The following is a 23,899-nucleotide window of genomic DNA, read 5'->3' as shown; positions in this document are numbered from 1 at the left end:
TCGAAGCACAAAAGAGACTCCTCTTCACCACGGGTCATCGGGGGAGAAAAGATTGGCTCTCTCAATATCCTCTACTGACCTGGAAAAGATCTGATCTCGGGCTGAAAGGAGCGACTGCTGTTGCATGCTGGTCTATTTTACTTTCTAAATTAGCTTTCTTTTAAGTAGAGACTTGAGCGTCTTCATTCTTGCCTTGTGGCGCGCGGGTGCAGGTTTTGTTAAGCCTCTTCCACTTGTTTGGCACAGAGGAGAGGTTGTGTGGATAAAAGCAGCCTCTTGCTTTCAACGAAAGCTTTTTCTGTGGTTCCAGCAAATGCACAGGCTGTGAAGCTTCAACTAGGCTTTTATATACAGTAGGGTCAGAGGATTGCAGTAATATAAATTCACACAAACGTGGTGCCTGGGGGCACCGTGGTCCCATTTGAGAAACATTAGACTCTTTATAGTGAAATGCACATTTTCTTTTTGTAAGCTTGCTGGTGAAAGAGCTCCAGGCAGGGTAACATTAAAAATATCACAGATGTAATCTCAGAATCCTGGCTTTTGTATTTATATTTAACTACACTAGAACTTAGAGTAATAGTGTGTATAACCTGTGGCATTCAGTGCTATAGTGATTTATCATATGGGAATTGTTCATTTTGTTTTTAAAATTTTTAAAGTAATTTTGTATCGGATAGGCGTTTCGTCCACATGGATCCGGCGTTTTCGGAAGGTGAAACTGCTATTTTTTGAAACCGGGTCCCAGAGTGGATTAATCTGAAAACACCGCCTTTGCGTTTTCGTGTGTACAGCCAATCCGTATATTTTGTGAAACGATGATGACGTGTCGACCCTAGTCAGACACCGCTAACAGCACAAAACAGCAACAACAACAACAATAGCAGACTCTCAATGCTTGTGTTTGTGCTTCAGAAACTACCGAGCCAAAATAAAGCGTTATTTCTAAGCTTTACTAAAGTTTGTATACAGCGCACAAGATTTATGCGCATGCTCCAAGTCTTATTCTCTGGTTTGAGTGTATCTCTGAATGCAGAATTACAGCACCACATACTGGTCTGGCATGTATACTACATCGTTTTGAGTCGTTTCAGTGGTTTCGTGTGTACGCAGGTATTTCTTGAGATGAGGAAAAAAAAAGATCGAATAGGGAAAGGATGGCTTCGTGTGGACGGGGCCTTATAACGTTAATCAAGGTTGTTGACCAAAAGTCACAGTTATTTCTGTAGCACATTTAAAAACAACAAATGTTTGCTAAAATGCTGTACAACATAAAAATAGTAGGTTGTGACTCATTATCACCTGCGGGGTACCTCAAGGCTCTGTTCTGGGCCTTTTTTGTTTTCTTTATGCTCCTGTAAAAGCATCTGTTGTTTAGCGCCATAACATCTATTGTTATGTAAACAATAATTAGCTCTAGCTTCTGCAAAAAGCAACTGTTACATTAAACATTAAACGTTGGGTGGCTAGCTAAGATGTTTCAGTTTACGTCATCTTGACTTTATACTGAATGCGTGTTCATAAATGCGGGCAGTCGTATATTAATGTGCTCATGCGTGTGACATCAATACTATGGCAATATCTTAATTTTGTAGATTAGTTTCCACAAATGGTTTGTGTTGTTGACTGGGAAGGGAACGTTTAGTTTTTTAAACATTACATACAGTTGACCTTCTGTTGTATATGAAATGCTTAACTGCTAATGTTAATCATGAATTGCAGGATTTTGGCAGAATGAGCAGCCTTCTCATTAGCAGTCTGGTAAAGTGTGTTCACTGCTGACGCACTTTGATGAGACACCTTCTGTGGGACATGACAGCCTGCTGAGGGGGAGAAGGTGAGAACTACAGTGTATATGGTCGGGTATGTGAGTGTGAGTGTTTTTTGGCCGTGCATTGGCGGTATGTGTGTGAGATGGAGGTGGTTTTTAAAAGACAGGTTGGTCAGCAGTAAGTCTCACTCTGAATTGAGCCTAAATAGTGTCTGGCACTGATGTGGTAATGGGGTATTGATTTGTAGTGGTTTGGCTGATGGCGTGTACGCGTGTGTGTGTGTGTGTGTGTGCACCATAGAAACAGCTCTATTGTGTCTCTGTGGTAAAAGGCCGCGTGTCACCAGCACGCACACACATAAAATGCCATGACGAAGAGATAAGATTTGTTGCCTTGCCACCATAAAGAAATCATCCAGCACTGAATTAAATCTAGTGTTGCTACACCCATAACCACAAAGCAGCCTAGGTTCATGAAGGGCAGGGACACTTTTGTAAAGTTAGTTCCACTTCTTGTAAAGTTCAAATAAGAGAATGCCACAATGTTGCAAAATAAACCTTATTTTTATATATATATATATATATATATATATATATATATATATATATATATATATATATTACAATATTTTATTTTATTTTCATTATTTTGTCTCAAAATAATTTTTATTTTTATTATGTTGTAATGAACAAATATTTTATTTTTACTTGTATCTCTCTTTATAAATTTAACCTTATATTTATGTTTCAATTTTATTGTTTTTATTTTATTTTACCTCTCATTACAAAATGAATCTTATTTTTGTTGCAGTGAACCAATATTATTTTATTTTATCCCTCTTTACAAAAGAAATCTTATTTAACCTTTTTTTTTTATTTTTTTTATTGTTTTTCAGATCTCTTGACTTTATCCAGCATTACTAATTAGCCTCTGACTTTTGATTTCTCTTTAAAATTAAATAAGACATGAAGCCTTTATAAATGAAAAAAGAAAGAAATGATGAATAGTCCGAAAGCTATTCTTCTCAAGACCTTTCTGTCGGTCTTTGCTTTTGTAGCTTGTCTGTCTCTCTGCTGTTTGCGTGTGACATTCCTGCCCTTTCAGGGCTCAAGTCTTTCAACTCCCTACCCTTTTTTCACTTCTTTAGTTTCTTAAAGGAGCACTTTGTTTGTGAGTTTCTGCTTGTTGACGCAGGTGCAAAAAAAGAAGCAAGAGAATAAGAGTCGAAGAATGAGAGAATGACGGAATCCCGGCACTCACGATTATCCCTCCTACTCAAATGATGTCTCTTAAGGCCTTAAAAGATGACTTGAGGCTTTATGAACAAACTCAATTCCCCACTCTCTAGACCTGTCAGGGCTTGTAGGTTGTTCTCATCAGCTATGGAAGTTTCTGTCCGTTGGTCTCAGGTGTACTGAGGAAGGGCTGTAACACCGGTGTGGCTTTCATGGCCTCCTCCACCCCTCTTTTCCTTTCCATTGGGGCTTCCTGCCAGACGGGAAGAGCCGTGGGCTTCGAGCCAAAGCATGATCCTACCTCTCATTCACTGTCAGCCGCAGGAATCCCAGAGCGATGAGTGCGTGTGCTCGTTCTGGATGTGTGAACTGTCAGCATTAGTGGCCATTCTCTCATACAACACTGACACAAGCTGTGCGTTGAGAGTTTGTTCAGCCTGAGTTTGCCGCAGTGTTACGGACCAGACTTAAGAAAAACTGTGTGAACTTTACACTTTTCACTCTGAAATATGACTTTAGTGTTTTGGACTTGCAGTCAGTGAATGTCTTGGCGTGTTGTACTGGGGTGCTCATATGGAAAATGTAGGTTCGAATCTGGCCCACAACATCCCTCTCTATTGTCTCTATAATAAAACGCATCAAAGGATTTATTCAGACAAGCAGCTAAAATCTGATTTTTTTTTGTCACTCAGTCTCCAACTTAGATCCATTTAGTTGTTTGTGGTCCAAAAAACAAACCATATCCATTTGGATGTGGTTTAAAGTCTGAATAAAACTGCAATTTTTAAGTATTGCAATGAATCATTATAAAAACAACTGTTTTATTTTATTTTATTTTATTTTATTTTATTTTATTTTATTTATTTTTTTATTTTATTTATTTTTTTATTTTTGTTCTATTTTGTTCTATTTTTTTTATTTCTCATTGTAAAATTAACCTTATTTTTTATTGTTGCAATGAACCTTATTTTTAATAATTTTATAATTGTATTATTTTGAATGTATTTATTTAATTTAATTGTATAAAATTAAATTTTAAAATTAAACCTTATTTTTTTATCATGTTGCAATGAACAGACATTTTCTCTTCTTTTATTTGAGAAATGCACTTCAGTCTGAACGATCAGATCTCAAGCAGTTTTTTGGTCAATCAGGACATGACATGTAAGTGTCTACAGCTGTGTCTGAATCCACTGTTTTCACTCCCTCTATCCCCATATAATGAATTATGTGAATAATGTAGGAAATACTGATTGACTGGCACAGCACATTGCAGTGTAAAAGTCAGATTTGGCAAAAAAAAAAAAAAAGGAAATGTGGGTGCTGTTTCCAAGATGACCTCAACACAAGTTTTTAAAGTTGTCTCATTTTTACTTTGTTATTTTAGCTTTGTATAAGAGAAGAGAACACACCAGCATCCAGACAGACTTATCCGCATTTATCCTTTTGTCTCTTACCCTCCCCATTTCTCCCGCTCCCTCTCTCTTTCCCCCAGACTGGCACTCTTTGTTCAAGCGTGTCATTGGAAGTGTGTAAATCGTGAGCCCCTCAGCCAAACATTTCTCCTCTCTGATCAGTGAGAGGACCCATCTGCAGTCCTCCTCCTCCTCCTCTTCTCTTCCTGCATGTCATCACTCCATTTTCCCCAGACAGAGGACACAAATTAGCCCCATTTACACTCCATTTCCCCCAACTTCACTGCCTCTAACCTGATAATGACTGGTGCATCTAGATGAATTAGGATGATGGCGATGAATTGTTTGTGGGTGTGTAACATCAGGATATAGACATGAGTCTGGCCATGGTGATGAATCTGGTGAACACGCACCTGAAAAAATAAAGCAATAAGCTATGAGAGACCTTGCGTTACAGTGATTTGATGTGAAGTATGGAGGTAAAACCACTGTAACGCATGGTCTCAAGGGCTTATTGCTTTATATGAAATGGCAGCAATAGCCAAATGATAAAAAAAAACAGATGTTCCCCACATAGTTACATTTATTATTACTGTTTACTGTTCAACACAGCAACTCGCATTAATTAGGAATGTGTTGTCACAGGTGTGTTTATTTACATATTACAATGCCTTCAAATCTGACTCATCCAATCAGAATTTAGTAAACAAGTCATTATTTTCCAATAATATACAATATAATAGAGGATAACTGAATAGAATAAAAATAAAATAAAAGAGATTAAAATGGTTGTCATGAATCTCAGCACTTTGCATGTGACTTTACTAAGGCACTATCAACACAAGTAAAGATCAGAATTGTGGACATAATATTTTAAAAGAGAATAGAATAGAATAGAATAGAATAGAATAGAATAGAATAGTTATCATGAATATCCCATGAAACTTTGCTTGAAAGCTTCACACATGACATTTGTACTATGGCAGTATCAACACAAGTATAGATCAGAATTGTGGACAGAATAGAATAGAATAGAATAGAATAGTTATCATGAATATCCCATGAAACTTTGCTTGAAAACTTCACACATGACATTTGTACTATGGCAGTATCAACACAAGTATAGATCAGAATAGAATAGAATAGAATAGAATAGAATAGAATAGAATAGAATAGAATAGTTATCATGAATATCCCATGAAACTTTGCTTGAAAGCTTCACACATGACATTTGTACTATGGCAGTATCAACACAAGTATAGATCAGAATTGTGGACAGAATAGAATAGAATAGAATAGTTATCATGAATATCTCATGAATCTTTGCTCCAAAGCTTCGCACATGACATTTGTACTAAGGCACTATCAAAACAGATCAGAACTGTGGACAAAATATTATAATATTATAGAATAGAATAGAATAGAATAGAATGGTTATCATGAATATTTCATAAACTTTTCTTGAGATTTTTGCACACGACCTTTGTATTAAGACACTATCAACACAAGTATAGATCAGAATAGAATAGAATAGAATAGAATAGAATAGAATAGTTATCATGAATATCCCATGAAACTTTGCTTGAAAGCTTCACACATGACATTTGTACTATGGCAGTATCAACACAAGTATAGATCAGAATTGTGGACATAATAGAATAGAATAGAATAGAATAGAATAGAATAGAATAGAATAGTTATCATGAATATCTCATGAATCTTTGCTCCAAAGCTTCGCACATGACCTTTGTACTAAGGCACTATCAACACAGATCAGAACTGTGGACAAAATATTATAATATTATAGAATAGAATAGAATAGAATAGAATGGTTATCATGAATATTTCATAAACTTTGCTTGAAATTTTTGCACACGACCTTTGTACTAAGGCACTATCAACACAAGTACAGATCAGAATTTTGAACAATATTTTAATTAGAATAGAATAGAATAGAATAGAATAGAATAGAATAGAATAGAATCGTTATCATGAATATCCCATGAAACTTTGCTTGAAAGCTTCACACATGACATTTGTACTATGGCAGTATCAACACAAGTATAGATCAGAATTGTGGACATAATAGAATAGAATAGAATAGAATAGAATAGAATAGAATAGAATAGAATAGTTATCATGAATATCTCATGAATCTTTGCTCCAAAGCTTCGCACATGACCTTTGTACTAAGGCACTATCAACACAGATCAGAACTGTGGACAAAATATTATAATATTATAGAATAGAATAGAATGGTTATTATGAATATTTCATAAACTTTGCTTGAAATTTTTGCACACAACCTTTGTACTAAGGCACTATCAACACAAGTACGGATCAGAATTTTGAACATAATATTTTAATAGAATAGAATAGTTATCATGAATATATCATGAAACTTTGCTTGAGAGCTTCACACATGACCTTTGTACTAAGGCACTATCAACACAAGTATAGATCAGAATTGTGGACATAATATTATAAAATAGGAGAATAGAATAGAATAGAATAGAATAGAATAGAATAGAATAGAATAGTTATCATGAATATCTCAAACTTTGCTTGAAAGTTTCGCACATGACTTTTGTACTGAGGCACTATCAACACAGTTACCGATCAGGATGATGAATGTAAGAATGTAATAGAGGAAAATAGAATAGAACAGAATAGAGTAGAATAAAGTAATTTAATAAGAATGAAGAATAACAGAATTTAAATTGAAATAAAATAAAATGTTTGTCACATCTCAAAGTTTTGCGCATGAATTTTTTTATGAAGGAACTATCAACAAAAGCACATATGATGAACGTGACTTCAGACATTGAGATAAGGCGTTTTTGTTCCCCTGAGAGTCTATATGTACTCCCCACAGCCAGCTTTACTGGCGTAATTATGGAACAGCAGAGTTCGTCTGCCCCTCAAAGAGGTTTAAATGGGTTGAATGAGAGCAGCAGACGAGATATGCTAAGCTCTGTGTTGGAGATGGAAAAGCCTTTGCGGAGCATATAGTATGGTCACTGCACTCCATAGAGGGGTTCATTTGAGACATGTTAGGCTCTCGGCAGGACTAGTCCTGATCCAACTTCATCCTCAGGTCAGCAGACTTCTGAAAGTGAGGAATTTGAGTGGTCCCCCCAAGGATTTTGAGAAAAAAAAAATCAAACACAAATCTACTATTACTTGATGTCAATCTGTGGCTAACATTTGTAGATTACTGTATGCATGGCATGGTTGGATTAGAGTGTAACTTCATGCTTTGTTCGATCCCTCAACCATTTTTTCATACAGACTTTGATGTCAAACATCAAAAAACACATGAAATCTGTGAATTTTTTACACACCTCTTTGATGTGAAAAAAGACTGCCATAAGTTCTAGTGCAAAATCGCCCTTAATTTTTGCTTCTTAATTTATCAGACAGATCACCATGGGATGTCACCCTGGTGAATTATCAATCTCTCCTCTTTGTTCTTTCATCATCACTCTATCATTAACACGTCTGCAAAGACTTAGATAACAGCATTCCAGGTCATGGTGCGTTATTGAACAAAAGAGAGGAAACTGGTCTGGTGGTCCCAGAGGAAATAGCCACAATCCTCCTCCACTTTGACCGGTGGCAAACAGACTGCCTATAAAATTGCATTATAGATTGAAAGCTATGAACAAATTGGCTTTGTTATAGTATTTTTAGCACTAGCACTACTCACTGCAGGATGTTAAGTGTGAAAAATGAGTCACACTTTAAGTTTGGCCATATTTGTTCATGTACTCTAATAAAAGAAGCAACTGAATACGAACATAAATGATGATAACGCCACTCTAGAAACCAAGACAGGCTGTCTCAGGTTGATGGGGGGTCAGATGCACCGGTGGTCTGCGTTTAAAGCATCATCCTCTCATTACCGGCTCATTGAGCTTTGCCGAGCACAGACACGGTTAGGAGCCCGGAGACATGAGGGAGGAGTCCTGTCACTTCATTTGGATTAATGGACAGCTAATATCTCCTGCCCTTTGAAGATCTTCAGAACTAGTCCTACGGAAATGGTCACCCACACTGTAAAAAAAATCCCGTTGTTTCTACGGAAAAATACCGGCAGCTGTGGTTACCAGAACAATACTGTAAAAATGACATCAAACCGTAAACATACTTACGGAGTTACATGTGAATTTTACATTTTAAATATGTATATTTAACATTGGATTTCAGTACACTGTAAAAAAAATCCCAGTAAAATTTACGGTAAAATAACATATTTCATTAACTGATATAATGTTAATTTACCAGCCTAATGAAGTACTAATATCTGTTTTGTATCTTTATAATACACTGACAGTCACCAAACACAGTGGTGATAAGAGTCACATGATGAATCAAAGTTCATCACAAGCAGCTTTTCCACAAGCTGAGGAGGACAACACTAATATATAGAAGGAGCACACAGTGTCATTTACACACACACTAAACACCATCATGGTAACATGCATGAAATTTTAAAAATGCAATAAACATTAATTTAACAACATTAGATGTAACATAAAACCCTAATGTACATAACTGATTAGGAAAAAAAAGAAGAGAAAAACTAAGAAGAAACAGAGTTATTTCAACAAAAATATATCAAATGTGAAGTGTCACGCAGGGAATTGTGGGAATGTCAATTTACGGTTTTTCACTGTAAATTTTACAATGAATTGTTATTTTTCACTTTCAAAAACTGTGAATTTAACGGTATTTTACCGTAAAATTACATTAAATGTACCGTTAGATCTATTACAGTTATTCACCGTATATAGTACAGAAACTTTCTGTAAACCAATTAACAGTTTTTCACCGCAGCATTTTTACAGTCTTTTACTGTTAAAATCACGGTAATTTTTTACAGTGCATGCCGTCATGCTGTGTATATGATAGGACTTCCTTTTGTCTCTCACTGGAGAATCATTGAACTTTTTGTAGTTTGACATGAATGATTGAGCTATTGTAGTTTAAATATGAGATGGGTGTTTAAAATAAGAAAAAGAAAAAAAAAAAGAATTGGGGGGTTCGTGATACTCTTATGGTTAGGACAGAGGTGACAGGAAAGGGGCGGATTTAGAATTTCATTATTTTTATTGTATAATCAGTGTAAATATTTACCACTTTTCAATTATGTTATATTATATTATATTATAGATTTTTTAAAATACAGTAAAAATAGAGATAAATATGCATTTATTACCAATATATGTTAATCAACATTAGTTTCCTGTAAATGAAATGAACCAAGTACAGATCAGAATGATGAACATGACTTCACATGACATTATTTAATTATTTTTATTTTTCAATTTTGTTATATCATTTTAAAGTAAATAATTTAGATAAAAATGATCAAGACAGGTTAATCAACATTATTTTCCTGTCGATGAAATGGACCCTTGTCAGTCTTTTCATGTTCCAGTGAATTTTTCTTGGTGCTTGTTTTTCTGCCTCCTTTCTTTGGAAAAGATGTTAATCTTTCCATCCTGGTGTGCATAACGTTTTCACGCAGCGATCCATCATACGAGTAACAAAAACATGCGAATACTTCAGTACCTGTGGTGATAAGCTTCTTATGAAGTCTCCTCTTTAAACTCTTCTTAACCCCTCTCACTGTCGGTCTCTCTCTCTTGTTCTCTGTCACTCCCTGTTCTTTTCCATTATTCCCAAGGGCGTTCGTCACAGCTTTCAAGTCCCTCTCATCTCAAGCTAAGTTGGTCATTCCCTGTCGGGAATCCATAGAAGAATGCGAGAAATAGGGAGAGTTGCCTGTGGGCAGGGTGGGTTTCGGGGGGTTCAGGACTTAGGGTATTGTTTAAAGGGACATGTGCCAATTAGCATTGAATATTGATGGACTATAAAAGATATCTTAAATTAGTTTCACAGGCAAAAAGAAAAAGGTCAACACTATTACAGTGGAGCTCCTGTGACACACTCGACTCAAGGAGTTTTTACCATCAGCACTGTTTGGAAAATGACCTGCTGTGTTTTCATCTCAAGTTCAGTTCAGCACTTTTTTTTTTTAGTAAAATAGTTCCTAGGTGTGTTGACTAAGCAGAATTACACTTGTTATGAAGAGAAAACAGAGCAGAGGGGAAGAGAGAGAATGTTTTTCCCTTGTTCAAACAAGGTGGTTGATGAATAAAAGAGAAAGAATAAAAGAAGTGAGCCTATAGATCATACCGATCAAAAGAAAAAGAAAAAAGATGTCAGGGCAGAGAGAGAGGACTTGAGGGAGGGAGTCATTATCTGATACCTGAGAAGTTTTGTGTGTGTGTGTCTGTGTCTGTGGTTGGGTGTTGGAGGGAAGTGTGACTGGGTGGGGACTGTGTTAAAAGAGTAAAATATTTGGTGGCCGTTGTGGCAGGAACAAACAAGTTGTTTTCTTTTCTACTGCAAGTCAGTCTGAAGTAGGGGTGCAACAGTTTTTATCACGGATTTAGTGTCACGGTTTCGGTGCTATGTTCCATAAAAAATAGGACAATGGTCAAAAATAAATAAAGACAAATAATCTAACTACAAGAAACAGCACAAATAAATACATGAGAGCTAAGATACAGATAAAATAAACAATGCTTTACAGGTATCTAACAGTAGTTTTCAGGTACAGAAATTGAATAAAGTAATCAAATATAAAATAACTGAAATGAGGCGGGACACGAGGTGAGATCCATATGCAAGCTTTATTAGACTGAGTTCGTCGTCAAACAGGCAATGGTGGAACAACAGCAAACAGGTATGGCAGAGAGTAGGCAGAATCGTAGGCGAGGTAGTGATGTTATTTATGACACTGAAGCTTCGATGTGCGTATCGCGCATGCGACACAATTTCTAGTGAAGCCTCGTATCGGGGTGTGTATTGGTTTCCCAGAGTCACGTGACCGATGACAAATGAAGCCTCACTTTCTGTCCAATCACGTGCGCGATTCACTTTGAATGTCGGAAAGTTCGAACCCCCAGATCTTACTTTACGAGTAGGTTTTCATTTAGACTTATTAAATTACATTTTTAAAAACCCAGTCATACAAGTAATATTAAAAATACAGATTCTTACAGGAAAATAAAATATTTTGCTATATGCAATTCATATATGTGTACATTTATTCTTCTGTTACATCATATTGATATTCATACTGGCATTAAGTGCCACAGTTAAACAGGTAAATGAATTTGAGTAATTCAACACACACAGGCGCGCGCTATTGAGGCTTTTATTTGAGCACGTAACAGCTACGTAACAGAAGCTTCTTTCACTGAGTTTTGGCTACTTTATTTTTTACTAGACACCAGATGGCGCTGTTTCGACACTCTCGAAGCTTTGAATCTTTTACCGAAACAATGAAGTGAAAGCATCAGTGCTTCATGAGGCTTCATTTGCCCATCGCTAAGGCGAGGTACAGGCAATAGGTCAGGGCTGGCAGATAACAATCGTAAGTCCAGTAAACAATACACAGTCCAAAGGCAGGCAGCAGGGAATAGACGGGGAACAGACAGGGTAAATAACACGCAGACAATAACAATAAGAAGCACTCAGAAATGTAACCAGAGTATACAAGACCTCACAATGTGTGTGAGAATGTGACTAGCTTAGATAGTCCAGATAATGTGCTCCAGCTGAGTGTGGTGATACTTATTGATGAAGTGAGTGCAAGTGATGACCAGGGAGGATTATGGGAAATTAAGTCTGGGAATGACAACTGTGACAATAACACTGCATATAAACTTCTTTGAATAAATTAAATAAAGATTAAACATTATTGAAGTTACAAAAGCTATTCAGTCAAGAGTGGTGAGTGATTTCTTCGTCTTATGTCATTTGATTAACATTAAAAACACAGAGAGCAGAAATATTAGGCAGCTGTCCCTTTAAGACATAATTCAAAGATCCAGTACACTGATACTGATACACATGCGTTGTCTGTCTCGTTTTTCTCTTAAGACATAACCTACTATTTTTGTTAGGATACTCGCTAATATGGGCATGTTGACAATTTTTGTGTGAATTTGTCCATTCAGGTGCAAGACTTGAAAGAGAATTTGCGCAAGAGTATTTGCGCACTGTGACTTGGCTCTCCGTGCGCGCACTTCGGATGAGTACACACAAATTTCCTCACAACGTGCATCAATTCTCTTTCGCATCTTACGGTTAAATGTTTAAATTGGCAAGGTATGAGTTTGGTTTAAACACAGATAGCAACGTGAGATGTTCAGGTCTCACCTGCGCTCGCGCGCTATCAACACCCGGGTGATGACGGAGTAAATGAGTAGTCATAGAGCATTCGGCACGTCATTGAACATTTGTTTACAGTGACTGTTTTGTCCATGTTCTTTTGATCATCGCTGTTGTAACATAATGGGCAGCCAGAATGCATATCCATCGACTGAAACATAGGCTACATTGGCCGAATCCGTCTGTCTGTTTTACACGTTGTTGTTGTTATCAACACACCATATATAGATGTGTCATCATCAGGTTTCGGGATGAACCGCGGTGCAAGCGCGTGCCGAACGGCGTGTGGAGAACCGAACGGTTCGATTTTTTTTTTACAGAGAACCGTTAACACCCCTACTCTGAAGAGACAGTGAATGTAAACAGAAACCAATTCATTATTATGAAAGTGATATTCTATACTATTTTGTTATTGACTCTACTCATGATTCCATGGCGACAGTTATATAGAATCTGTGACAAAGTTCTGCTGAAACTTCTCCAGATTTCTGCAGAATTCTGTTATAGCTACTAGTATCTATCAGGACTAGGTGAAACAAAAAGCCATTACTTCAGTTTTCAGTCTCATTTAATCCTTCAGAAATCATTCTAATATGCTGATTTGGTGCTCAAGTTAGATTTCTTTTATTATCATCAATGTTTAAAACAGTTGTGCTGCTTAATTTTATGATTAATAAAAAAGCTCAAAAGAACAGCATTCATTTGAAATAGAAATCTTCAGTGTCACTTGATCAATTTGATGTCAAAAAGTTTTAGTTTGTTTTAAAAAATCATTCTGTGTTCCATTTTGCAAAGTTCAGTGTACATTTTTGATCTGATTAGTAGAAACAGCATATTGAAATTGTTGCAGTATTCACAAAATTGTTTTATTTTTATATCATAATGCAAAATGATATAGTATATATTGTAAATATTTGATACTATATGGCCCAGCACTAGTATCTATGGGGTAATCAGTCAGCAGAGACAGACACAGACAGTGTGGGCAGTGATTATTCTTGTGTCTTTGTCTGCGCTCTCTCAATTATACTAACAAGAGTAGATTGTGCACATGCAAAATTATAGATTCCATCTGAGGGAACAATGGAGCATTTCTAATCCAGTCTCTCCTGTGCTCACTCTCTTTCTCTGTCTGTCTGTCTGGGTGTGCAGTTAAAAGCCCCGTAGTCTTCCTCAACTCAGTGCAGCAGTGCTGGGCTTTGGGGAGATTTTAAACCTTGCTCTTTGCCCCAGGCCTTAAAGACAAGCAGCAGAAAAAGACTATGTATTGGACTAATGGGAGCAGGTTTAGGGAACGAGAATAATGCATTTGTGTTTGCCTCCCCCTCACTTACAGCAGTCATCACTCATTGTGTTTCTTTGTCTAGTGAATATATATCTTCTCTTCCATCATTAATGACTAATATGAGCCTCCCAGTGCTTTTTTATATCTGACAGAATTAAGTTTGGAGACTTATCAGAGTCTATTTGTGGGTTCAATTTTGCAATATTTATTCTCAAGTAGGCCTGTCTGTGCTTTATAATGTGATAAATGGAGACATTTCAGATGATTATGCTTCAGTAATGATATGTTTGTTGACTCGTCGCTCCACTTTTGAATTTAGTATTAAAGAGCTCCCCCCCCCCATATCTGTTTGCTCAGTTTTGAGAGAGCTAGAGAAAGTAAAGTTACTGAGTGCCACAGAACTATAAAGAGATTTACTAGCCGCTCTTATCGCTATATACCTTATAATGGATTAAGATTGTTTTGTGCTACCTGTAAGGATGTATTAAAGTTTGTTCACCCAAAAATGAGAACTCTGTCATTAATTACTCACCCTCATGTCGTTCCACACCCATAACAATATTTTCCATAAAATCTGATGGCTCAGTGAGGTTGAACCACTGTAGTCACATGAACTGTTTTAAATACGTCTTTAGTAGCTTTCTGGGCATTGAAAGTGTTAATTGTCTTGCTGGCAATGCAGGCCTCACTGTGCCATCTGATTTTATGAAAAATATCTTAATTTGATATATAACATAAGGGTGAGTAATTAATGACAGAATTTTCATTTTTGGGTGAACTAACCCTTTAATGTGAACTAGCTGAAGGAAGCTATAGAAAGCAAAGCTGTGACAACTTCCTTTTTAACACTCGACTACTGCTGGTGATCTATTGCACAGCCGCTCTTTTTCCTCAAACAAAAGATTATCTGAGGGAGGGAGCGGGATGTTCAGTAGAGTCAGTCCGTTTCATTATTTCATTACAATGCACACCCTCCTCACGGCCAAACATTAGCTTCATTCTGCAGATGGGACAGCGGGAGAAAACATTCATCAGAGAGGGGGGACAGAAAAGAAAGAAAGAGAATGACAGAAAGAAAGAAATGTGACATATGAAAAGAGGAAAGGGAATGATGTTGAAGATAAAGTATGAAAGAAATAAGGATAGATAGATAGATAGATAGATAGATAGATAGATAGATAGATAGATAGATAGATAGATAGATAGATAGATAGATAGATAGATAGATAGATAGATAGATAGATAGATAGATAGATAGATAGATAGCAATAAAACATACAAAAAAGGGAATAAGCAGTGTGGAAGCTGAGGTAAGATCAGAGTGTGTGTGCTGGGTGTGTGTGGTTTAATAACGGAGCTCAGGCTAGCACATCCTTCACAGTGAGGAAAGTGAAGTGGAGGAGGTGTCCTCCTAAGTGCCTGTGATTAAAGTTTCACAGTGAGACTGTACAAGGCTCAGCAGGCTATTCCACCACCACACACCCTGCCTCCATCCTCTCCACCTGCCTCTACCCTGCAGGAGATGTCCGGCTCCAAGATGACAAAACATCTATCACATTCACAGACAACAAGAATATATATAGTGCCATATAGTGTCATAACTCAGATATATCAAGTTTTACATATAGCGATTAAACTTTTGCGTTTGGGGTCTGTTATCATCATGCTGAGATTTATCACACGTTATTATTGCTGAATCCCAGTATCATGTAGGTGAGGAGTAGGAGGGAAGGAGAGAGTGGGCAGAAGGACACTTGGTTCATTCGCTGACTCACGTTTGCAGCTCTGCTCATCGGGATCACAGTTTCTCTCATCGATTTTTGCTAACCTTTTGGTTATGACTGCAGTGACATTTTAACTGTAGATCCCCGCTGAGATATTCCATCTGGAGTATTTTTTCGAAGCAGAAGATTTGATATTTAATGGGATCAGATCAGATGGTAACAGATCTGTGTTTGATTAGTGCACATATGCTTATATACAGCTCACATTAAGATGGGAAACAGACAGAGGAAAGTCCCTTTAAGGCAAGTTGGCGGCCATCTTGGCAGCCTATTTCCTGTCTTTTAAGTACAGCTTGACATTTTCTTGAAAGACTGCAGTCTACAAAATAGTTAGGTAATGGTGCATTCATGTCATATTTATGAGTTGAACACATCACAATGTCCTAATTAAGTCAGAGTTTCCAAGTTGGGGCATGTTAGTGAAAAAATATGGTGAACACAATGAATGCATCTATAGGTAAGAGTGAATATGTTGAAAAGTACGAAATTACTGTTTTAATTAAGTTGTTAGTATTGTACAATTACAACAGAGTACATAATAGTTCTATTTACAGCATCTTCAAACATTGAATAAAAACATAAAAAGCAAAAACACACCTGATGCACATTCTTTATTCACAATTGAATAGAAGTAGAGTTTATATTAGGAAAAGTACATTGCCATTTTGCTCTGACCAAAGTGAATTGAACACACCTGACCTAGTAATTACGACTTCCCAATAGCGTGAAATGGGAACTCAAAATATCTATTGCAAGAGTGGAAAATCAGAAATCGGAATACTACTGGAGACTCTTTTTTCACAGCAAGGTTCGTTCCTCTGTTCCACCCCCCAGCGAACATCACACTTGAATTGCTGATATAAAAGCTTAAATATATTGTGGAGGATGAATCTAATGGTAGTAGTATAAAGGAGGGGACATGGGCAGGAAGGAGGAGCAGAGATATAGAGGGGGAGGGCAGAGCTGCGAAAACAAGTGAAATGGGTCAACTCTAGTTTATATAAGTCTACAGCATGGTTGAGTAGACTTACTGCAGTGCAGAGTTTTTCTATCACTTCTCTTATGTATATGAACAAACGCATACACACAACACAGACTGTCGTCCTGAGAATAGAGAGCGTCAGATGGGTCTCTGTCTCTCACTTTATTGGCCTTAAGGTCTTGTTGACCCTTACTGCTGAAGCTGGACATGATCCAGAAAAATACACACTGACCCCAACAAACACGTGCACACACACGCTTCTGTTACACACTGTTTGTATCACAAACCCTCTGGCAGCGAGAAACGGCACAGGCACACAAGAAGACAAACATTTGTAAAATAAAAATTCGCCAGCACAATGCTAGGGTGTTTTGGGTGACTTCTAAGGTGGTCTGAGGGGGTTGCTAGGTGTTTAATAAGTCAAAAGAGCCCATCCGAAGTCTCAATGAAATTCTGGTTTCTAGATATGGCTTGAGTACCATTTTCTATATAAGTTTGAATGGATCCAATATGCAAATTTTCTTTTTTTCTTTTTCTTTATCTTTATCCTCTTCCTCTATTTCTATCTCCTGGTTACTGGAGCAGTGACCGTGTCATTCTGAAGCTAATCCATAAAGTGCAGCGTTTAGTCTGAACCTTCTTATATTCAATCTTCTAATATTTATACCTGCTACAGTATGGGGATGAGGCTTTCTCTCTGCTCTTCTCTCTGGATTAGTAGAAATTAGGTCAGATTGGCATGGAAGAACATATAACTGGGTTCAGCTTTAAGACTACTGCTAGGTAGCCTTGATCTTCTGCCATAATTACTGTATTGTTGGCTTCTCAAGGAACTGAGACAAATCTCAGAAAATTCTTCCTCTTGTGCAGCAGGGAGGGTGTGTGAAGTTTTGTTATATAAGTGTTGTGTGTGTTTTCGTGACCGCACCTTCGAGCAGGTGTACTGTCATGTTCTCATCTGTGTCTTGAAATCCACCCAAACCCAAAAACTCCTGAATGTCTTATTTATGAACAGCTATCCAAATATCATTGTGTCTGAAATTAATCTCCCTCTGTTCCTTTGCTTAAAAATGTGTGTTATATTTCTTTTTTCAGGGAAAACTGCTGTAGCGCTGATCAGGACCATGAGGTCAATAAATAAGAGCATTGCTGTCTGGAAATGCATCTGATCCACTGTTTCTGCCTCAGGTACTGTGGCTGATTTTATTTATATATGATGCCATGTGCTAAAACAATAGAATTGTGGTTTATAGACAGCTCAAAACCTAGTAAGCTGCCTTTCTGCCAATTGCAGCAATTAAGTTCAACATAGTTTTCCATTAGCATGTAAATTGCATAAAAACACGAAGCACACATGGGTAAATGGGTAAAATTATCCATTATGTTTACTCTCAGTAGAATAAATGGAATACAATAATATTGAATCAAACACATTTAAGTTAATAATAAAGCCCAACGTCTTGAATTTAGTTTTTCCCAAAGCTTGTCAAAATGGAAATTAGAATGGGAACATTATAGGATTGGCTGTAATTGTTTCACAAGCAATTATAAGGCAGCATTACTTACCTTCTACTTAGCATTAGCTATTACCTTCTGGGACAGCCTTCATGTTGGGAGTGTCTATGATGCCTTAAAATGCTGCTTTTATGAGTTTTTGAACAGAACAAATATCTCTCATGATTATTCTACCTCTATTATTTTTTTTTTCACTTATCTAAGTGATTCCATAAAAAAATCCTTAAACTGTACATAATGGATTTTTATAACTAATTCCTTTTTCTTTCTTAGAACTAATCTATCTGAATTTTACCCTAATTGAACCGTTCCAACAATTTCAAGAGGTTATACCTGAGATACACATACCGTGAACTCTCTAATGGAGGTCATTGTAAAAATATTCACTGATGTTCCCACCACAGGGGGTTGAAAGGTTTCACATCCCACTCCTTCGCTCACTCTCTTGTTTTGAGTCTTTGTGTGCGTCAGAGATATTTCTGGCGTTAGGCTCTGGTCACATGCTATTCAGCTCTCACGTTTAGAGATGGTGAGAATGAATTTCAGTTCTGTAGGTACATCCTCTTTCATTCTGTTGCTTTCTCTTCCTGCACCGTAAAAATTCTTAAAACTTACTGCCTTACATAAGAGTTGGATCTAGCAGGTATGCTGCTTTGGGTCTGCAGTGACTCTTTTATGGTCTCTTGATAGCATCTTAAGAAGAATGTGGTGTTTGCTGGACAGTCAGGTTTTAGAGCCCCAAGTACCTGCAAATCTATCTTTGAAATGTCACACAGGCATATACTGACATCTTGCTAGCACTTCATCAGTAGGTAGTGACATGTCCTATATTTAACCCATGTTGTGTCTTTCACAGACGTTAAACCATGGGAAATGTGGAGAGCCAAAATGGAGGCCACGCCTACTACAGTGAGGGGCAGGGCCACCTCTCACGAAAGCACATGACCCGATCACTTCGCATCTCTAACAAGCAGTCTCGAAGATCACGTCACGCCTCTTCCAGCAAGGCTGAACACCGCAACTCTGAGACCAGCACAAAATCTAGCAGCACCCCTTCCATCCCACAGTCCTTAAGTGAAAATGGCCTGGAACCCTTCAATGAGACAGATGCTTTGGAGGGCTATGGGGGTACCATTTGGGTGGACCGGATGGCCATGAACTTGCGGCCGATGTCTTTCCACGACAACATGGGGGATCCAACCACCACGCCTGGCTCTGAAGACGGAGTCGAGTTGGACACAGTGGTGGCGGATGGTTGTGATGATGATGGAACTTTTCCCAGGTGAGGACACATACCTGCAGAGGACCAGAGACGGTCCTCGGGAAGGTGGCAGCTTCAAAAAGAAGCGCTCCAAATCTGCAGACATGTGGAGAGAGGATTCCATGGAGTTCTCCTTGTCGGATCTAAGCCAAGAGCATCTGACAAGCACAGAGGAGATTATAGGGACAAATGAGGATGAGGACAAAGGCTTTGCCAACTGTGGAGGACGGCGTCGTACCTCCAGCCCACGGACTCTCGAGTCTCACTCGGGAGAGAGAGCCAACTCTTTAGACGAACTTTGCACCCAGAGGCTACCTCTTCTTCGTGGCTCCCACCATCTCTATAATGGTCACAATCCCGAGAGGACGGAGGAAGGCGGAATGAACGGCGAGATATTGTCTCCTGCGGAGGAGGAAGGGAACGGATATGGAGCGTACACTCTTCCTTGTCGTCGTTCTCACTGCCTGTCGGAAGGACTATCCAATCATAAGGCTACCATCTGCTCACGTATGCAGGGGCGGCGTGCACAAACAACACATGTAAGTTATGCCTCTGACAAATGGTTTTTCACATCCTCTCAAAATAAAGACTGTTATGAATCATGTGCACTTTGCCTACTTCCAAGCCTCCCGAATAGTGTCGTCCATTTATTAAGTGCACGACCCAAGAACTGGATAAAGAGCTTATGGGATTCTCTGGGGAAATTTTATATTTAAATCTCCATCTAATTTTATGTCTAGAAAAATGTGAAAGATAAAAACACTCCAGGGTCTTTTAATACCAAATTCTGATTTTGACTTTGTGCATATTTGATGTGATCAGAACTGACTTTGCTTGTCAAAGAGCTCCCAATTTTGAAAGGACTCAGGGGACACTTCAAACACAACTTTACCTGAGTCAAGTTCAAGCCTTTGACAGCTACTTTAGACACCAGTGTTTTTGAAACATGATATTTCTCATAATCTACCTGCGAGGAACTGCAGTGTTTTTGTGTTGGCAAAGGGAAGCTGCACCTTCTCCTTAGAATGTCTTCCTCTTTCTGTTCCTCTTTCATGTGCAGGTAAACAAGTTGAGAACAAGTACGGATCAGTCACTTTCTTTTGTGTCAGTCAAAAGAGGAAAGAAAGAAGAGCCATTTAACAGCTCAATGGAACTTAGTTTCCATTACAGTTTTATTTTTGGGGGTGAAATCCTGAGAAGGAGTTCTTGTTTTGAGGATGTCCCATATGAAGTGCTGTCACTGAAGAGGGAGTGTCATCTGTATTAACCTGTTCTGTTTGTGTGAAGGATATCACGGCTGGTGAGGGCAGCGAATATGGAGACAGTGGTATCGACGGTGGTGCAGCTGAAGTCGAGCACTCTTCACGTCGTTGTAAGGCCATGTCTGCGTCCTTCTCCGTCTACTCCACCGCTAGCGGAAGCATCTTCGCGGGAAGCGACAGTGGCAGTAGCAGCGGAGGCGGAGGAGACCGTGAACGTCAACCAGGTGGAGATCAAGGCGTGTACGAGAACTTCCGGCACGAGCTGGACTTGAACTCCAGACAGACGCGGGAAAGCCTCGAGGAGGCCGGTTCGGCTGCCAGCGATGAAAGGAGCAGTGGAACGCTAAGCTCCGTTTACCCCTCAGACATTCTACTTAGCACGGTGCAGGGCACTGTGCGGAAGGCCGGCATACTGGCTGTGAAGAACTTCCTAGTGCACAAAAAGAATAAGAGGGTGGAGCCAGCAGCAAAAAGGAAGTGGAAGCAGTACTGGGTGTCACTTAAAGGTGAGATATACAAGCTATGTTTGGAATAGCATATTGCTCTTACTATTTCTGCACTACAGTATATTGTGTGTATACTGTGCATTGTATACCTGGATGTCCTTCTACATTTGATCAAATGTAGAGTATACAACAGAGCACTTCACTGGGTATTCCGTTCCATAATGCAAAACGTTCTACTTGATCTTTTGTTTTTAAACTCGTTGGCCCTGCTCCAGTTAAAAAAAATATCATGCACCTGCTATTTCACATCAGGCTTATTACACCAAACCCTAACTCTGAGCTTTTGATTCTGGCTGTTTGATGTTTGCCATGACTATTCAATAACAATCTAATTTCATGCTCAGGGTCATTTCTTTCAGCAGTTGCTATTGTAAAAGAACACAAAATAGTATCTGAGATATTACGGGTCATCCTTTGTGTCAGAAACATAATCAAGTTGTCTGAAGAGTTTTCCTCAAACCTTGTGCCATCTATTAAATCTAATGCAGCTTGTCCCATATGCTTCAAATATAATTATCACAGACAGCATCCTTTATACATCTGTTCATCCTCTTATGACAATTGTGGTGAGCAAATAATCACCCCAGTTCTGCTTCATGCAAAAACATTCATTTATTTATTCTTGTAGATGAATCAAATCCTGAAACTTGTATTACATTTCCAGTTACATATTTTCTGATCTTCCTTCTCACCTTTTTCTCCCAGGATGCACTCTGTTTTTCTATGAAACGGATGGGCGTTCAGGGATTGACCACAACAGCATTCACAAACATGCAGTCTGGGTGGAGAACAGCATTGTCCAGGCTGTACCAGAACATCCCAAGAAAGACTTTGTGTTTTGTCTGAGCAATGCACTGGGGGATGCCTTTCTCTTCCAGGTAAGTCCAGTTACTTCTAAAATTTTGAATTATTCAGGCTAGCATTTGAAGCCCTTGGTGAGGTAGAGATAGAATTGTCCCACTTCAATTCTCATGGTCCACTGTTTCATTCAAAACTGCTGAATGATATTTCTAAATCTCAGTGGCATTTTATTCTGTGACAGTTGACAGCATTCTACTTACCAGGTGACACTTTTAAAGGTTAAGTAGTCAGGTTTGACAGTCAAATCTGTGTGACTGTTATTTGATTAATATTATTTTTTTTAGTGCTGAAAGGATCTCTGTGTTGCTTTGGTTCTAAAAAGATATTATGCCAATAATGATGTTAAACCTTATATATCTGGAGTCCCAGTTTTTAGATACTATGGGCATCCTATAGTGAGGATGTGATGATCTGATCCACTTCATTTTAGACATCGGGTCAAACAGAGCTGGAAAACTGGATAACTGCAATCCACTCAGCCTGCGCCGCGGTTGTCGCCCGTCAGCACCACCGCGAGGACACGGTACGATTGCTGCGTTCTGAGATCAAGAAGCTTGAACAGAAGATTGACATGGATGAGAAAATGAAGAAGATGGGCGAAATGCAGCTCTCTGCCGTCACTGATGGGAAGAAGAGGAAGACTATCCTGGAGCAGGTATACATAGGCCACATACACTAATTTCTTCTTTTCTGATGATTTTGAATTGGGCTTGTTATTGGAAAGTCGGTGGCATCTCTAGGATTAGGCAGAGGTGGGTAGAGTATCCAAAAACTGTACTCAAGTAAAAGTACAAGTACTTATAGAAATATTTACTCAAAGTAAAAGTGAAAGTAATAATCCTAATAGTTACTTGAGTAAGAGTAAAAAAGTATCCAATAAAAATCTTACTCAAGTAGCTCGTTACTAGTTACTTTTATATATATATATATATATATATATATATATATATATATATATATATGTATATATGTATATATGTATATGTATATATATATATATATATATATATATATATATGTATATATATATATTTATATACACACACAATAGCATGTTATTATTTAATGTTTATTATTTAAATAGATATTTAATTTATTATCATAATTAGATATCTTTGCAACAAACAAACATAGAAGAGACAAGCATTATTTCTAGCATCTGTAACCCGAATGTATCGTTACTATATTAATAACGTATACAGCTAACGTTACATTTTAAAGAAGAGAGAAAACTCTTTACATGTGCTCGCGCTCATATCTGAACTTGACACAAACAATGATCAAATACACATTGACGGATCTTCTTCGGTCTGTTCTCCAAAATGTAATCAAATGTATATTTCAGCAGGCGCGTGTAAACTGCTTAACTGTGTCAACGCAAAGCGTTCATTTTCAAGACGACCAGGTCGCTGGCGCCGCCATTGCGCAATAATATATGTATAAATTAATGTATAAATTAAGATATATGCCCATTAAAACGGTAAAGAAATATACTTTTGTTATAGTGACGTAATAATCTGTTTGGTTGTAAAATGTCGGCTATTGGCTGTATCATGAAGTAAAATCAAATGAAATCGATAGGCCTACCGGTGGAATTGTTCACAGACAGCATACGCAGTTCAACTAATAAAGATCTTCATCGCTGGCAAACAACTGTATGCATTTGCAGATTTGCTTTTAATTGACTGTAGGTCCACTGCCACTTCATCCGCTCCGAGTGAGAAACCGCATCAAACGATTCAGCGTGTGCAGGAACTGAACAAATCATTCA

The 23,899-nt window shown here is 37.9% G+C and overlaps 1 protein-coding gene across 1 annotated transcript in view; it reads left to right on the top strand.

The window, feature by feature from the left end:
- The window catches only part of tiam1a (TIAM Rac1 associated GEF 1a), a 71,596-nt gene that overhangs the window by 4,684 nt on the left and 43,013 nt on the right, over positions 1 to 23,899 (top strand). The window contains 6 exon segments of the mRNA XM_048175827.1: positions 17,819 to 17,911; positions 19,095 to 19,502; positions 19,504 to 20,038; positions 20,787 to 21,267; positions 21,973 to 22,145; positions 22,559 to 22,783. Coding sequence (XP_048031784.1) covers positions 19,105 to 19,502; positions 19,504 to 20,038; positions 20,787 to 21,267; positions 21,973 to 22,145; positions 22,559 to 22,783 — 1,812 coding nt within the window. The 5' untranslated portion in view covers positions 17,819 to 17,911; positions 19,095 to 19,104.

The sequence above is a fragment of the Megalobrama amblycephala genome, linkage group LG2, assembly GCF_018812025.1.
Source record: "Megalobrama amblycephala isolate DHTTF-2021 linkage group LG2, ASM1881202v1, whole genome shotgun sequence".
Taxonomy (NCBI): Eukaryota; Metazoa; Chordata; class Actinopteri; order Cypriniformes; family Xenocyprididae; genus Megalobrama; species Megalobrama amblycephala.
Note: the sequence above shows the minus strand (reverse complement) of the source record. Positions and strands in the feature narration are given on the sequence as shown.